The 17,684-nt window shown below is 42.4% G+C and overlaps 2 protein-coding genes and 1 long non-coding RNA gene across 4 annotated transcripts; 1 reads left to right on the top strand and 2 right to left on the bottom strand.

The window, feature by feature from the left end:
* Nucleotides 1–713: 713 nt before the first annotated feature.
* Nucleotides 714–10,562, top strand: nags (N-acetylglutamate synthase). Its single transcript, XM_024012739.2, has 8 exons — nt 714–1,233; nt 4,362–4,639; nt 4,740–4,953; nt 5,841–6,021; nt 7,017–7,056; nt 8,351–8,482; nt 8,815–8,997; nt 9,297–10,562. Exons 1-8 carry the CDS (start codon nt 868–870, stop codon nt 9,469–9,471), a joined length of 1,569 nt encoding a protein of 522 aa, XP_023868507.1. The 5' UTR covers nt 714–867; the 3' UTR covers nt 9,472–10,562.
* An 8-nt stretch (nt 10,563–10,570) lies between these two features.
* Nucleotides 10,571–15,687, bottom strand: LOC139029386 (uncharacterized). Of its 2 annotated transcripts, none has more exons than XR_011481688.1 (6): nt 15,583–15,687; nt 14,903–15,207; nt 14,355–14,472; nt 14,010–14,078; nt 13,007–13,675; nt 10,571–11,904 (listed from the first exon to the last, which is right to left on the bottom strand). XR_011481688.1 is itself a non-coding variant. In XM_070449182.1 (6 exons), exons 2-5 carry the CDS (start codon nt 15,200–15,202, stop codon nt 13,638–13,640), a joined length of 525 nt encoding a protein of 174 aa, XP_070305283.1. In that variant the 5' UTR covers nt 15,203–15,207; nt 15,583–15,687; the 3' UTR covers nt 12,551–12,960; nt 13,620–13,637. The 2 variants fall into 2 exon arrangements, 1 of the variants encoding a protein (XP_070305283.1); XM_070449182.1 differs by lacking the exon at nt 10,571–11,904 and adding an exon at nt 12,551–12,960 and having other exon boundaries at nt 13,620–13,675.
* A 25-nt stretch (nt 15,688–15,712) lies between these two features.
* LOC111981469 (uncharacterized) lies at nt 15,713–16,613 on the bottom strand. The gene is made up of 3 exons (XR_002879594.2): nt 16,543–16,613; nt 16,158–16,223; nt 15,713–15,786 (listed from the first exon to the last, which is right to left on the bottom strand). It is a non-coding gene; the product is annotated as an uncharacterized lncRNA (long non-coding RNA).
* Nucleotides 16,614–17,684: the final 1,071 nt, after the last annotated feature.

Raw genomic sequence — 17,684 nt, forward strand, 5'->3', positions numbered from 1 at the left:
TGTTCTTTGAATGTAAATTTGTGTCAGAATTTTGGGAAAAACTTGCAAAGTACTTATTTACCATTATGAACACTGCCTATAATTTTAACATAAAAGATATAATATGTTACTATTGCAATGATAACAAAACCACTGAAATGATTGTTATTTTTTAAATTCTTGTTGCCAAATACTTTATACACAAACAAAAATTCCAAAATTCTATACCAAAATTACCAATTTTTCTGATTGAATTTAATTATCTTATTAAAACACTAACCCTAGTGAATAACAAGAATAACACCTGCATGAATCATTATAATAAGATATTTTCAGAGTGAATTTAATTGCACTTAAATTGTTTATTTTTTGTATTTTTTGTATTTTTATATTTTTTGTATGTTTGAGCATTGTTAATACCTCTCTTTGGCTTGCTAGACATGTTTGATGTAGCAATGTAAGTTGATTTTTTTATTATGAATAAAATACATAAAAAAAATATTAAAAAAAGATCGCACATTCACCCCAGTCAAAAAATATATATATATATTCTTCGTAGTGATCAGAGGGGCATGGACATTGTCAACGTTTAAATAGGCTAACGTTGAATGTCTGATATAAAACGTACTTTACCTCGGTGAATCACCGTTACAACTGGAGTTGGGGTGATAAACTAGAATGGACCCTCATTTTATGAATCTGAGTGGTGTCTATGGCAACCACATTGACGAGAGTAACCACGCCTTTTGAGTACCCTCCTTCTGTCGTCTACACTAGTTAATTCCCTCTGCCTGAAACCTGTCTGTCAGTAATATTTTTTAGGCTTGTTGGAGTGTAGAAGCAGTTAAGTTACTTAGCTAGTTAAACGACCTGTATTAGCCAGCAAACATGGCTAAAGTTAACAGTGGTACCTCCAGTTGTAGAGTCATGGTAATGGCTGGTAAATACTTGACGAACCCCTCACCGGGGCTTGTCCCGAGCACATGTCACCAGCGAATGTTAAAACTTCAGCGACGCTTGGCGAGTTCAAAGGCGGCCGGCCAGGGAGGCAAAACCCCGGCGTTGGCCCAGCAAGAGTTCCCTAACTCTTTCTCAGCCTCTGACCGCCACGTTCTGTCAAACCGCACATTAATTTATCGGGATGTGAAAGCGTTTCTCAATGAAATTGGTGGAGACCCTCGAGAAGCTCGGTACTGGTTGACCCAATTTCAGAGAGCCAGTTTGGCACAAGCGCCAGCATTTGCAGTGCTCGAGGTAAGTGGCTAACAAGCTAGGCTAATGACAGCGTAACTTGCAAAAAAATTATAGGGGAACAATGAATGAATGAATGAATGAATGAATGAAATGAACTGTCAAACGGAATAGCTCGTTCGTTACCAAGTGATTGAAGCGAACTAATAATTGATGTGTACAACTGTCAGATAATCTTTATAGCTAGTTACTGCCTGGTATCAGTCCAATAAGCTTGGCTAAATAGCTCATAACCTATCCAATTGCCTATTCTAATTATGCTATAGCTAACTGTTACTAGTAGCGTGTGGCTCATAGGCAAATATCATATCCTATGTTTAATGTTCTGCGCAATGCTCATGTGCTACACAACCCTAAGAAACAATAGTCGCTAACAAAAATCGCTGGAGCTGCATAGCTTTATGGGCAGGAGGAGTGTATCGCTTGCATCTAATTCTTGACATTGTGAGGTGACTGTAGATCAAGAACAGGATAGGTTCACCAGTCAGCCACTTTTAGAGCAGGCGTGGCCAACCCTCCTGAAGTGCTGGGTGTGCTGCCTGCAGGCTTTTGTTCTAGCCCTGCTTGAACACCTTATTCTAATCAGCCACACATCAGGACCATGATTACTGATTCAAGTGTGTTAGAGTATATCTGGAATAAGACTGCGCATCAGAGCGGGTACTGGACATTCTGCCAATAATAATCAAATTGACTCCTCTACTAGAATAGTCCCAATAATCAAAATTATGTCTAAAATGTGTTTTCCAGATGTTGAAATCAGGTTCATTTTCGGTTCTGAATGAAAGTTTAAAATATGTCATTTATATCAGCTACCCAAATTTATCAGGAGGAATTATTCTGAGCCTATTTGCAATGTGTTTACACAGCGGGAAATGCAGAATAATTTTATTTTTCACTATGATCAGCTTGTAAAAAAATGTAAGGCTACAAACTTGAAGCCACTGATCATGACAATTTAGCCCACTGGATGCAACTCCTGGATAGCAGTTGTGAGTAGCTGGGAGTTTTTCCTAGCCTCCATACTTCTACATCTGCATTGCTTGCTGTTTGAGGTTTTAGGCTGGGTTTCTGTATAGCACTTTGTGACATCTGCTGATGTAAAAAGGACTTTATAAAACCATTTGATTGTTGATTCCATAGTGTCCATTTTACTTTGACCTGTCCTGTTTTTAGGATATGTTTAACATGTCAGAGCATTTTATTTTTGAATGGGTACCATTTAGGTTGGGCTATTTGATCGGAGAAACCTGGATGATGTAAAAAGTTTCCATCTCATTACATTGCCATACATTATTTATCTCCAGCCTGTAGGCTACAGAAAAGGCCACATACTCTTTCTACCACAGGCTATATCTGTTACATGATTTGTGTTAGATCATTTTTAGGGACAGAATGTTGGTGCGCTGCAGCAATGTCCAACAGCACCCTGGAGAGGTGCACTGGGAATGGACAAGATAAATATTTTGCATCCCTGCCTTTGACAAAGTAGGCACTGCTTATCACAGGGTGGCATCAGCGCTCACCTAAAAAGCCCATATGCCACTTGAGAGAAATTGTCATTGTTTTTGGGCAGAATTATGTAATGTTTTATGTGTTGTTGGAGGTGCATCTTGGTCAGTTAGGATCAGAAAATGCCGCCATAGTTAATCTGCCGCCTTATCCTGCCTAATGAGCAGTCCGGCCCTGCTACATGCCCAGTAGCTCTCATCATGGAAGGTTTTGGGGTAGTTCGAGAGCCGGATTATTATTATTATTAATATTTAATAAAAGACAAGCAAACGCTTGGTAATCCTTCCGTGGGAGGATGGCAGACAAATTAAGAAAGTGGAGCATATTCTGGGTAAATATGGAGTGGGGGGATTGCACAAGCCTTCTGGAAGATCTGGAGAAGATAGCGGATCAGGAGGAAATTGGATTGTTTTGAGGGAATATAGAATTGAGGATCGCACAAGTTTTGCTAGAGAAAGAAAGTGAACATGAAGGGAGTGAGGGTGAATTAATTGTGGTGGCAGGTGCAGTGATGACCACCAAGAAGGAGCTGAGTGTAGAGGGAAGCAGTGTGGTGAGAGAGGTTGGTGTCAAGTGCGAAAAGAGGGATACGTGCTCTAGTAGCTCAGAGATGGAACCTGACGAGAGTATGGATGTAGTACCTGCAGTGAGGACTGCAGAGTTTGTGCGTCATCCCGAGGATGAAAAGGATGATTCTGGCCCAGTGGGAGTGAGATTTGTGGAGAGAATGGATCATTGCATTTTGGCTGATCCATATGTGGTGTCAGGTTGGGTGGAGAAGAGGTTGGGGACTGTTGAGTTGCTGAGATTAACTGAGTGGACTAGTGGTGATTTGTGTTTCTTCAGGGAGCGGGTGCTCCGGATCACGCGATTAGGGACAAGAAATGTGACTTGCTTTGCTCTCCAGAGCAGGGTGCCGTTGAAAGGAGTGATAACGGGGAGGCATTAAGTGTTAAGGGGGATCAGTTGAAATGGAAGATTCCTGTTGTCTGCGATGCCAGCCGTTTGGTGCGACGCAGATCCAGAGGAGAGCGTGGGGAAACAGAGAAGACTCAGTCTTGCTGAGTTTTGATGCAGTCTTTGCCAGATAAGGTCAAGTTAGGAAGTGTAAGGTATCCCGTGAGAGGTTCTTGAGGTTGCCATGGTCATAGTAGTACAGAAAGTGTGGTATGCAGAAGTAGTAGAGGAAGATGGTTACAGGGTGAGGGATCCTGAGAGGATTCTTGTGAGTAAGCAGAGACCAATAGAGAGGAATGGGAATAATGTGTTTCAGTAAGGTGGGTTTCTTAGCATTCATAGCCACGGTTGTCAATTGTACTGCAGAAATGGATTGGGATTCACAGAAAATAAAGATTGAGGCGGCAGGGAGGTACTTGGGATTGCAAAGATTTACCTTTTCCCATATTTTATTATTACCGTATCAATAATGTAATGTAGATGGGCTGTGACTGGCCTCACACACCAATACAGTAGGTGGCGGTGTATGCGCTTAAAAGTTGGATGCGATCAGCCAATCCGAAAGAAGAAGAAACTCGTCATGGTTGGCCCCTTATGAGTTTTGATAAATTATTGATATTTAGCACTTGTTCACTGTCATTTGAAATCTATCTTCATGTCAGGTGGACAAATCTGTATTCGAGAGCCGAGAGATGCTGCAGAGTCTGGCGTTTGGGCTCTCGTTCCTGCAGCGAATGGACATGAAGCCAGTGGTGGTGATGGGACTGTCACGGACTGAGGATGACGACGCCCCAGACGGGTTTACTTACAACTCCAGGGCTGATATCGTTCAGCGGTGCCAGACCCTAACAGAGGTCCTACAGCACCACTCAGCCAGTGTCATACCTTTCTTCAGTGCAGAGGCCTTGCTGCTGGTGCAGGATCCACCCCAAGGAAGCAGGTCTCCCCTACCACACTTACCCTATCCTCCTTTGCATTACGATATTACTAGTTTGTTTTGAGTTCTTTTTAAGAGGAATAACAGCCCTATGTGTTGTCAGTGCAGGGACTTCCATTGCAGTGGACAAAGGCCTACTCCAGTGGAGCCTGAACTGCGGGGCCATCCCCCTAGTGTGCCCTGTGGGGCGGGACACCACGGGCCGCTCGGTGGCCCTGGACTCGGTGGATGTCACGGCCGCCATCTCCAAAGTCCTGCAGCCACTCAAAGTCATGTTCCTCAACAGCTGGGGAGGCCTCCGCAATCAGAGTCAAAAGGTGGGTTGATTTGGGGTTATTTGGGTGGCAGAATGCTAGAGGTTAAGTATTTTCTCAGTGCACGTGCATTCCGAGTACTTGACCTACATTATGTAGTTAAGGAGCTTGTCTCTGTCTTCTTTGCTCTTTGATGGTAGGCCTATCAGACTTTTCACAGCAGATAAGTCCGTACATTTCCTATACATTAGAAGCAGTAGGCTATTTACTCCCAATCAAAGAGGCCTAACACCTGCCTGCTCTCCAGTATAGGACTACAGGGAACTGCCAAAATAAAGGAAACACCAACATAGTGTCTTAATAAGACGTTGGGCCATCACGAACACCAGAACATCTTCAATGCGCCTTGGCATAGATTGTACAAGTGTCTGGAACTCTATTGGAGGGATACATGAGAAATCCATAATTTGGTGTTTTGTTGATGGTGGTGGAAAACTCAGGTGCCGCTCCAGAATCTCTCATAAGTGTTCAATTGGGTTGAGATCTGCTGACTGAGACGGCCATGGCATATGGTTTACATCGTTTTCATGCTCATCAAACCATTCAGTGACCACATGTGCTCTGTGGATGGGGGCATTGTCATCCTGGAAGAGGCCACTCCCATCTGGATAGAAGTGCTTCACCATAGGCTGAAGGTGATCACTCAGAAGGGCTGGCTGTGTATTTATTGGTGTTTACCTTACCCTCTAAGGGGATGAGTGGACCTAAACCATTCCAGGAAAATGCACCCCACTCCTTAACCGAGCCACCAGAACCTTCATTTACTCAAGTGTTCCCTTTATATTGTCAGTTACCTGTATATCACAAGTATTATTTGTTATTCATTTACTTCCTTATCAAGGTTGTTCACCTTGATGTGTTTCTGTCCCACTCTCCTGTCCACATATCAGGTGCTGGATTTAGTGTCTCTGCCCGGTGATCTTCCCAGCCTGTCGGGGGCGCCGTGGCTGAGCTTGGCCGAGCGTCGGAGGGTGGGCACCATCGCCCAGCTCCTGAACCAGCTTCCCTGCGAGTCCTCTGCAGTTATCACCTCTGCCAGCACACTGCTCACAGAGCTGTTCAGCCACAAGGGTGAGGGAGACCTGTATGTGTGTGACCCCCACTGACTAACCGATGCTCTCACTCACACTGCACCTGTCGCTGCTGTTGATGGCACGTGGGGCTCACCTCTCATGTTGCTGAGCAGAGTTTGGGGCCCCTTAAGGCAGGCATAGGCATTCTGCAACTTCAGTCCTCTGGAGTCAGTTTCTGCTCTCTCCCTTTTATCTCCCAGGACCTTTTTATGTATCAAACATCAGAGTAGGAGTGCTGATCTAGGATCAGGTCCTTCCTGTCCATATAATCGTATTCAGTATGCTCCGAAACACTTCATACGGCTCCCGGTGTCCCAGTTCTTAATCACTCGCTGAATTGAAGTAAAGAACAGACCCCAGCAGACACTCTGGCCCTCGAGGTGTAGTGGACCACAGGAGGTTGGTGGCACCTTAATTGGGGAGGACGGAAACGCGGTAATGGCTGGAGCAGAATGAGAGGAATAGTATCAAATGCATAGTTTAATGCCATTCGCTCCGTTCCGGCCATTATTATGAGCCGTCCTCCCCTCAGCAGCCTCCACTGTAGTAGACTATGTCCATGCACGTGGCTCATGTTGTGCATGGCATCTATGTGTATCAGTGACACCTGAAATCCAACCACGGGTCATGTTAAGGTCCTAGGATGTGTATTTTGAGAAGTGACCTTAGCAGAGCAGAGGTTTTGAAGATGCACTCATTGATCTGGGTGGCTCCATTTCTTTATCATACAGCACCGATATGTAATGTGAGTCACTGCATGCAAAGTCTACACGACAGGTAATTAATCCTTCACTGACCTAACTGGTTAGATTTATCCCATTCTGTACACTCAAAGTACTGACACAAGGAAATGACAGACTCAACAGTCCTTGGGTAATTCACTTTCCAAGCTAGTTCACCTTGCCCTCAACATTGTATTGTGATATGTGTGCTTCCTGATTTGACATGCTTTGTGTACACAATTGTTCATTTTCACCCCTTCTGTTTTCATAGGTTCTGGTACTCTGTTCAAGAATGGAGACCCTATTCACAAGTGAGTATTTCAGTCTCTTGTTGTGGAACTTCAGTACTGAGAGATTTGGTCATTTCTTCGAACAATCGTCTTTATTTAATATCGATTTAATTATTGCAATGAGGCTGGTTGACCGAGTAACCTAACCTTTACACAAATGCAGAGTACTATATATAGCTGACACTAACAATGCTCAGCCATGGTTGGTTCAATCCCCTCTCATGCAGACCAAGGAGCATCATAAGCTACTCTGGGTTCATCCGGTTGTTATCTGCACTTGGGTTGTTGTCTTAACCCCTCCCTGGCTTATTTCCCAGGTGCAAGGATGATTTAGAGACAATGAGGAATTGTTCTAAACTCCTCCTGGCTATCTCTGTTACACCCACCACATCTTGTCTATGTAATGGGGTCTTTAACTCATTTGTCAGCTCAAGCCGTCTCTAGTGACCATACGTCCAGATTAGCTGCAGGGAACTAGTGGAGCCCATCAAAAGACAAGACACTAACAGGAAAGTGTTACTATTAGTTAAATATGAATTGTTAACCATTTATCTAAATATGTAAGTTCTCTATCATACTCTTCTGTTAGCTTGCAATTTTGCTTTCAACTTGGATGTGTTGTTCACTGAGCGGAGCGTCCTAACTTGAGTCATGCATGTTTAACCTGACTATTACGAAAAAATCTTCCATTGACGTCAGTGCAAGATTTGTGTGTGAAATTTAGGAACAGTTAGGCTACTTGCTCATGCCATTTATTTCTGACGTTATATCGCTTAGTTTCCTCATTAAGCCTTTCGTATCGGCACCATAACAATTTCACCTGTCACAGTGATAGCTCTGGAACAACAAGTCTAGGGAGACAAGTGTCTGTTCACACATCACAGGTGGTATTTAACACTTCTAATCGCACACAAGCTGTGCACAAAGTACTCCCTCATGACGAGCCCGTGCAGATGGCCGTTGTGCTATCTGATGTGAAACAAGGACATTGGAACAAATACTGCTCCAACAACCACACCTCCTTAACTAAATGTAGAATTAGCAAGTTAAGACTTGCGCAGGAAGTCAATTAGATCAATTCTGACTTGAGTCTTTTGTGCCCTGCATGTGTGCAATTAGGCATGGGGAAAGGTGACTTTTTCCCGTCAGCCAATTGTCTTGAATTAATTCTGACCTTGAGACGGGTGATTGTGTGCCTGTCATCCCAAGGGTCTTGTCACAGATAGTTGAGCTTGTCAGGTGTCAAAAGGGATGCAAAGTTAATCACAACTACTGTGTGCAACTACCATCTCTCTCTCTCCTTTTGTTTGGCTAGGTACAGCACTCTGGATGACATAGACCTAGACCGCCTACTGGCCCTGATAAACAAGTCTTTCGAAAAGAACCTGAGGGAGGATTACATTGATTCACTCAAAGGACGCCTCCACTCCATCTACCTCTCTGAAGGGTAGCCACCCACACACACACACACACGTTTTCCTGTGTGGCATCCTTTTTTCCTTTCTATGTCTTTTCCTGATCTGTGGCTACATTCCGATTCTCCACCCCTCTCCAGATGTGTAAACTTGTACAATCCGCTCTCATAGATTAACAAAAAAAATGTGAGGAATATGGTGGTGGAAGGAAACTCCCTCCAGCCATGCTTACACCAACCCATTGATTTTCAATGCATGAGGAGGAGTGAACGAGTTCACGTTACTGGAGAAGGGTAGGTAAAAGAACGGGAACCTAGCCTGCGTCTCAAAGAAACCACAACATGGAATGTTCTATCACCTGCAGGTACAGTGCAGCAGCCATCATCACCAGGGAGCCTCTGAGCAGCGATACGCCCTATCTGGACAAGTTTGTGGTGAGCAGCAGCAAGCAGGGCGAGGGCACCAGCCAGATCCTGTGGGAGTGCATCAGGCAGGACCTGGGCAAGCTCTTCTGGAGGTCCCGCGCCACCAACCGCATCAACCCCTGGTGAGAAGAACATGACAATGGACACAAACATGACTGATGGCTGTTTTGGCCTGACATAATGGCTGAAGTATCAGAGTCAAGTTGAGAGTATCTAGAAGATTCTCTCCAATTCTCCGGGGCAATTTATGTAAAAAAAATTGTTTTACTATGAATTAAAAATAAGTCAAGCTCTGTCTTTCTAATGTAGATGTTTTGGGTACTAGTTGTCCCTGCCTGAACCAACACCAAGACTCACTGCTGTGTACAGGGTTGTCTCTTTTTTTAGAATTTATTTTTCCTTTTTCTCCACCTATCCTCAGGTACTTCAAGCATTGCGACGGAAGCTTTGTCAACGGCAGCTGGATTGTCTTTTGGTTCGGCCTCTCAGACATCAGGGAGTCGTACCAGCTCGTAGAGTATGCCAAACGCGTTCCAGACTCCTTCCACGGTCCGATAATGGGGGGAGCTCTCCAGCAGCCACCCCCAGGATCCTGAATGAACTCTCCCAACATTCCTCCTCCAAGCCTAAATAAATGGTTGCAGAACACCATGCTAAAATATGCAGTTCCTCCCATTTGACAAACTGTTTTGTGGTAAGTTTGGTGTGGTATTGCTTGGTGGCTTGGAGCAGTAGGTCATTGTTTGAGTGCCAGAGAGCATCTTGGGTTAGACTGCGGTGGTTATATTTGGATCTGGCAGAATTGCAATAAGCCTGCCTTCAGCACTCTGGCTGCTGAAGGTTTGTTTGGTGGAAAAGGTTGTACAGTTTATCTGGATTCACCCCCCTCATGTAGTTGATTTCACTACTGTGCTTGGGCCAAATCCCAAATTGAGGTAGATGCTCATAACTCACACTATGTGCACCTTGCATTGATGTCATTGGGGGATATGTGAGTGTTGAAGGCAGATCTCAAGTTATGATTTGGCCCTTAGAAAGCCCTGAAGCAAAATCTAATTTAAGAAATGCATGAGAGATTAATGTATTCTGGAGTTTAGAGTGGCTTCCCTTTTTCATCTTGGAGTTTATTTTTTTACATTTCAGAAATGTTTCAAATATAAACATTTCAAGATGGTGCTTTAAGAGACTTGTGCCAATGTTTACATTTCAAAGGGTATTTCTTCAGTGTATATCCAGCATCTGGTCACTTTCATGCTGGATTAACCACAGTGGTCAATGACAGCATTTTTTTTTTTACACTTTTGTCTTAACTCTACAACAAATGTGAAGTTTCAATTTTTATGTGATTTATTTTTAATTTTTACTTGAATCTTAACAAGAATATAAAATGGACTCAATGCTGGTTTTGGAGTTACGGTAGTCCATTCAAGGACCAAGGTAATATAAAAAAATGCTGCTAGCCTTTTACATGGCTGACCTCTGGCAATCTTTTGTGCATTGTGCATTTGTGCAATCAAATTAACTGACTTAAAATGGGTATGATTTTAGTCATCTGGGGGACAAAAAACAGTAATTGACTTAATACATTCTGGAGGTTTACAACATGCATATTTTGAACAATAGTTGAAATGTATAAAAATTATATTCGTGTCATTTTACATGGAATTAAAGTTTACATTTTGACACAGACTTACTGTGGATTTTGTCTGGAATTCTGTGAATGCCTTAAATTCACTGCAACAATCCAATGGACAGGGATGCAAACTAGTCACCTTTCGGTGAAATTCGCCATTTTGAATCCAAAATAGGATGATTCTACGTGATTCGTGGAGATCCGATGAGAAAAGTTTGGGGGGGGGTTGAAGAGACAACCAATTTACTAGTTACAGCATCAGTGCTCGCTCTGGAAAGGCAGCTTTTCAGTTACAGCAGCGCGTCCCCTGAACAGTGTTGCCATGTTAGCGACTTTGTCGCTATATTTAGTGAGTATTCAGACCCCTCTGACACATTTTCAAAAAAGCGACTAGCAACAAATTTAATGACTTTTTCTGGTGTTATCGGATACTTTTGGAGACCGACGTGAAAGCACGTGTTCTTACTCTTCTCAACGAGCAGCGGGTGCTGCGGTGGGCCCCACCCCCGTCCCAAAGCACTCACAGGCGGCCCAGTCCTTGTGCAGCAGTCCCTCCCAGCTGCAGTCAGAGCAGGAGATGTTCACCCCTCTGTGTCCCGACTGCAAATGAATCGCGCATGCGGGAAGCCGCAGCTGGCTGAACCCGCCCTGGCTTACATAAAGTATTGTAGTGACCCGCACAGACAGCTGTGTGTTATGTGTTAGGCTAGTAGGTGGTTGTGTTGTACTGACCAGTACCCAGTGTTCGCGGGGTCCGACATGTCAATCAACCTGCTATCTGCCAATCACGGGAATGCCTGGAATGTTCTGATGCCGGGCATCCTGGCGGTTGGCGGAGTGGCGTGGAGGGGGGGTTGGAGCATTGGAAGTTAAGACCAGGTTTAGCCTTTGTTCTCTCTCTTTACATCTGGGCTTCACAAGAGAAGGTCACGATTGGCTATCTGTCATTTATTTGGCGTGGGCTACGGCCAAACAGTAGCCTGTGTAAAGTTGGTTTAATAAACCGTCAATTCGCAAACTCAAACCTCTGTCTGGACAATTGTTCATTTATGATCTAGTCAGGTCATTACAGTTTATATTTTTTTACCTGAATTAGGGCCAGACTAGTCACCATAGTTATCTCACATTGCCATTGACAGTTTTCTATTTTCTCTTTTTGGTCCATTTAGATTGTATACAAAAAAATTATGATTAAAAATGTTCATGTTTTACTGTGACTTGTTGTAGGCTCCTAAGTGGACCATAAGGTTAAAAACCAAACCAAATTACTCCGCCAGAGTGTCTCTTTTGGGTCACTTTCGCCGGTCCGAGTTGGAATTGTAACATAAAAAATAAAATAAAAGAATCGACAGACAAGTTCATTTGTAGTTCTAAACATATTTAGGGTGTTTTTTTACTCACTTTGTCTCTCCCACGACGTTATTCTTCTCTCCTACAGCGTCCATCACAATTACATGCACATGGCCAATTATGCGATGACATAATTTAGTGACTTTTAGGACAGCCAATAGCTACTTTCCTTACTGAGGAGTTGGCAACACTGCCTGAACGATAACGAATCGTTAACGGTAGGTGATGAAGCATATTTCATGTGCTGTAACAGAAAAACTACTGGCATTTGGAAAGTTTGAGGTGAGGGAGAAAGTGTGGTGGAACAAGTATTGTTAGCATAACTGGATCGAATTCTCCGTTAGCTAGCCAGAGAAATGTTGAGCAACATTAGCCAACTTATCTGATCAAATAATTACATCAGATGAGTTAACATTAGTATAACCTAATCAATTCGCTTTAGTATTAACTGTTATACAACTCCTTGCCTGTTGTGCCGAAAATCTCCCCCCTGCCAGAATCTCCACTTCTCGTGAATGCGCACACACTCGATTCTTCATTGCTGCGACTTGATTGCTAGTTGAGATTTCTGCTCTTCACTCCATTGTCAGTTTAGCCTACATTTCACTGATCTTAGTAGCAGAAAGCATTTTTTATTTGTGTCCTTCAAAGGCAGCTGTCAATGATCACGTTAGGCTGCGTTTAATTTGATATTTTTCTATGGCGGTTTGAACGCGGGGTAGGCACTAGTAATGTGCAGTTTTCGGTTTGACGCTCGGGTATGGCCATTTAAAGGAGGATGTTTAAGCCTTGAGACAATTGAGACATAGATTGTGTATATGTGCCATTCAGAGGGGAAATGGACAAGACAAAATATTTAAGTGCCTTTGAAAGGGGTATGGTAGTAGGTGCCAGGTCCAACGGTTTGTCTCAAGAACTGCAACGCTGCTGGGTTTTTCACGATCCACATTTAGTCGTGTGTATCAAGAATGGTCCACCACCCAAAGGACATCCAGCCAAATTGACACAACTGTGGGAAACATTTGAGTCAACATGGGCAAGCATCCCTGTGGAATGCTTTCGACACCTTGTAGAGTCCATGCCCTGACGAATTGAGGCTGTTCTGAGGGCTAAAGGGAGTGCAACTCATTATTAGGAGTATTTTGTACACTCAGTGTATTTTGACTACAGAGTAAACTCTCCTCAAAGGCAAATGCTTCCAGTTTCCACAATTAGACGGTGGTTACAAAAGGAACGACACTGTTAACATACCAATAGTGGATTTGAATGAATTCAAGTAAGACTAATTCCATAATGTGGAATGGCAGATTGCTTCATATTAAAGGAAATGTGCAGGAAAAAGGTCTGCCAGGATGTTGTTATTGCACTCCCCAACAGAAGTATTTGGACAGTGATGCTAAAATGTTGAATTTGTCTCTACACTCCAGCATTTTCATTTGCTTTGTCGAGAAGCTACCTGCAAGTAAGCATTTCGTTGGATCGTGTTACCATCAGTATCCTGTACATACGACTAATAAAACTTGCAACTAGACATATAAAGTGCTTTCATTTCGAAACGGTAAATCAGAAAAGTCTGAAAATACCCTGAAATAAAAGGTGACATTCTGTACTGTAACCTCATATCAAACATTTGATCTCAAATACGAAATTCTGGAGACTTGAGACATTTAAAAATGTTGCATCACTGTTAAAATAAAGATGTAGTGCAGTATAATTCAGTAACACCAAGATGACCCCAATTTTGAAAGTAAAACAATTTACTTATTTCTTCATCAATGTTTAAACTGGAGTGGATTCCAATCCACTGGTCCTCGTCTCTAAAATAAGATATGCAAAAAAGGATTAGACTTAAAGGGGCATTCAGAAGTTGATAAAGACATTTTTGGATTTATATTAAAGATTTATGGTTAAAGCTATTATTTTAATAACATTGATGGTAAGTTATTGCAATAATAGCTCTGTCAATAAATTGAAAGTGGTTACATTTTGCCAACCCCATCACTCAGCTTTTAACCCAAACAGGAGGGGAGTGTGCTCTGTTATTGTTTCAACTACCAATTACAGATTTAATAAAAATACAATAAATMAATTACAAGGCCACTGAATAACAAGGAATTGTATAGATTAATATATTCAATCGCTCATCAATACCTGATTCTTCCTCAGTGACTGGCCCTAAATGTTGCACTAGTCTGGCTCTTGATGTACTGGCCCTTGGAGCTGAAAAAAAATGGTAATAAAAAGGTTTTTAATTCAAAAGATTTGCTGGAATTCTGACTCTCCTTTCATTAAATATGTATTTTCATCAGAGACAGACAACAGTTAGACAGGGAAAGGTGGGATCAGACCTGCATGTAATGTGCTGTGGGTAGATGGTACTAGACCGGCCTATGGCACGGCAACAAACGTTTGATATGCTATGATACAGTATGTTTGAAAGGAAAAAGTCAGATCAGGGACCAATAAAATGAAACACCTAGACGGGATGAAACTTACCAACAGAAGTGGATGTAGTTGCCTTCCTGGTTTGAGGAACAATCTGTCCTCTCTCATCCCTTTGTCTCCATCTGAACCTAATCCCTGGAGGCTTGTTTGTCTTTTTCTTCCTATTTTCCTAAAAAGTGCATTTCAATGATCATGGCTGGCCCACTAATAAAAGTCTCCCACAAGCATGGCTTGCTTGTGCACATATGGAGGACAAGCAAGAATTTTATTTTCACATAAGGTGAAGTGATTTGTCAGCTGAGGAAAGGCACCTGCAGTAGACCCATGTTCTGGCTCACTCACACAGTTAACGTGTAGAAGTTCACAAGGATGCTAACAAGTGCACCCTTGTGCCTCATGCTCAATGGGCAATATTTACATTTAAGTCATTTAGCAAATCATTGATGCCCGTGTTCAGGTCATATCACAGAGTCTACTTTGACAAACAAAAAGCAATGATAATCATAACGCTGTGGTGCTGGGGTTGTGTTGGGAATATTTATGCACGTATGAGAGCTGTAGGGGTTACATTACCGGTAATGTACGATTTGTTACATTACCCGTTCTGGGTTGAGCTCCTCAGCCAGTCTTTTTGCCTCGTTAATGGCCTCGTCCAGTTGGGCTTGTGGGTCCTTCTCTTGGTTGAGCTCCTCAGCAAGGCGTTCTGCCTTTTTAATAGCCTCATCCAGTTGGGCTTGTGGGTCCTTCTCTGGGTTGAGCTCCTCAGCCAGTCTTTTTGCCTCTTTAATGGCCTCGTCCAGTTGGGCTTGTGGGTCCTTCTCTTGGTTGAGCTCCTCAGCAAGGCGTTCTGCCTTTTTAATAGCCTCATCCAGTTGGTCTTGGGGGTCCTCAGAGGCCATACCATCTCAAAAGAAACATAAAGAGAAAACTTCCAATCCTAACACATTCCTTCACATAGTAACCTCCCTCGTCTATGAGAAAAGCTGCATGTCATTGATAGCGTGTGTGTTTTACTATGTTCTGCACGTTACTAAAGGTCTTCATCCTCCTCCACACAGACTGACTGACTGATCTACAAATCACTTTGCATAACAAATACATATCTATTATTACTTGCAGATCAGTCAGTCTGTCACCATTTACCAACAATGCACTATTAGTCTGTCACTTCCTTGTTCATGTTGTTCTATGGCACGTGTGCAACTCCAGTCCTTAAAGGCTACAGTGTCTACAAATTTCGATCAATTTCGATCATTGACTAGTTAGGACCTCCTCTCACCTGATTGTCTGTCTTAACAGGATTTCATCAACTCCTTTACGTCCCTCCTAGGGTCCCTCTCTCCTTCTTCCAAGGAGAAGTCACAAGATGAATACAGATTAAGTGGCAATGTGTATTTCTTTGAAGATGNCTCCTCAGCAAGGCGTTCTGCCTTTTTAATAGCCTCATCCAGTTGGTCTTGGGGGTCCTCAGAGGCCATACCATCTCAAAAGAAACATAAAGAGAGAACTTCCAATCCTAACACATTCCTTCACATAGTAACCTCCCCCGTCTATGAGAAAAGCTGCATGTCATTGATAGCGTGTGTGTTTTACTATGTCCTGCACGTCACTAAAGGTCTTCATCCTCCTCCACACAGACTGACTGATCTACAAATCACTTTGCATAACAAATACATATATATTATTGCTTGCAGATCAGTCAGTCTGTCACCCTTTACCAACAATGCACTATTAGTCTGTCACTTCCCTGTTCATGTTGTTCTATGGCATGTGTGCAATTTCAGTCCTTAAAGGCTACAGTGTCTACAGGTTTTGATCAATTTAGATCATTGACTAGTTAGGACCTCCTCTCACCTGATTGTCTGTCTTAACAGGATTTCATCAACTCCTTTACGTCCCTCCTAGGGTCCCTCTCTCCTTCTTCCAAGGAGAAGTCACAAGATGAATACAGATTAAGTGGCAATGTGTATTTCTTTGAAGATGCAAAGAGGAAAAAGGGGAATATATAGCCTAATGTATAGGTGGTTAAAATAATAAGTGAGAATGATATCCAGATATACGCAAGTAATGCAACAAAAATATCAACACATTCTATGTTGTGTATGCAACTTTCTTTTTTCACCTTAGTTACGTAACCTTCCTTACTGGTTTAACACGTTTTTTAAAGCAAACATTTTAACAAACACAAAGCAAATGTGTATGCATATTTCTGAAAACAAGGGATGAATTGGCGACCTACCTGTTATCTGTCCAGGGTCCAGACATCTGGTGTGAGCGAAAAATGTATAAATAACAAGTGTCACATGACCGGATGAGGTAACTATTCTTGTTCTTCTTGTAACTTTCCGGTAGGCTAGAAGCTTTCCGGTGTTTTGCCGGTCGTCACAGGTCGACGCAGGTATTGCACTTGATTTATCGTTCTCATAACCGTAGGTGCAGCCAAGTGGAAATACGAAAGCTTTCTAGCTATTAAGCACTGACGGTAATTTTAACACAAGAAAGTTTATAGTGAAAAGGTACTTACACTCAGAGCCATGTATTTACACTCAGCCACCCTAGCCTTATTACGGGTTAACGTTTTGGTAATTTTGGTTGACCAACAAAATGTAAGACTACAATGACTGCATACGTTTCCCCAAATGTTCTACGAAAAAAAAAAGTGTTGGTATTGATGGACAATGGCAAGGCTGCCATTGCATTTCAGTTACATTCTAGTCAATAAAAATGGTTTACACGTTTGTTTTTTAAGAAATACATGGAACTACAACCGAATGAAACACCATTAGCCATCATGCATTGCTTACATTCATTCTATACTGAAAAGTCTGTTCAGAAAAATCGAAAACAGTACATATAGGCATACAACCACCATGTTTTAATAGGGATTAAAAAAATACAAAATATCTATATATTCATAACGTTAAATAAATAAATACAGGCGATCGCGTCTTTGGTTGTTGCAAAGGCTGGTTTGTCGCCTACTGGTTAAATTCATATCTTTTCGCACAAATTAAGTAGCACATAAATTCGTGTATTTCCAACGAATTGAACCACACAAAAACGCACGAAATCTGCTGAAATACATTTTGTACATATATGCGCGAATTGAATGTGAGGCTGGGCTGGTGCAGTACATGTTGAGTGCCCTTTCTCTATAAGCATGCTGTTGTTAATTTGTTTACAGAGAAATAGCATTGAATTTGGTGAAAAAACATTTTTTCCAACAGTTTGCTAAGAGCTGGAAGCAAGCTTATAAATATGCTGTTGGAACCAGTAAAAGCCGCTTTACAACTCTTGGGTAGCGGAATTACTTTGGCTTCCTTCCAGGCCTGAGGCGAAATACTTTCCTCTAGGCTCAGATTAAAGATATGACAAATAGGA

Source organism: Salvelinus sp. IW2-2015, linkage group LG20, assembly GCF_002910315.2.
Source record: "Salvelinus sp. IW2-2015 linkage group LG20, ASM291031v2, whole genome shotgun sequence".
In the NCBI taxonomy this organism is placed as follows: Eukaryota; Metazoa; Chordata; class Actinopteri; order Salmoniformes; family Salmonidae; genus Salvelinus; species Salvelinus sp. IW2-2015.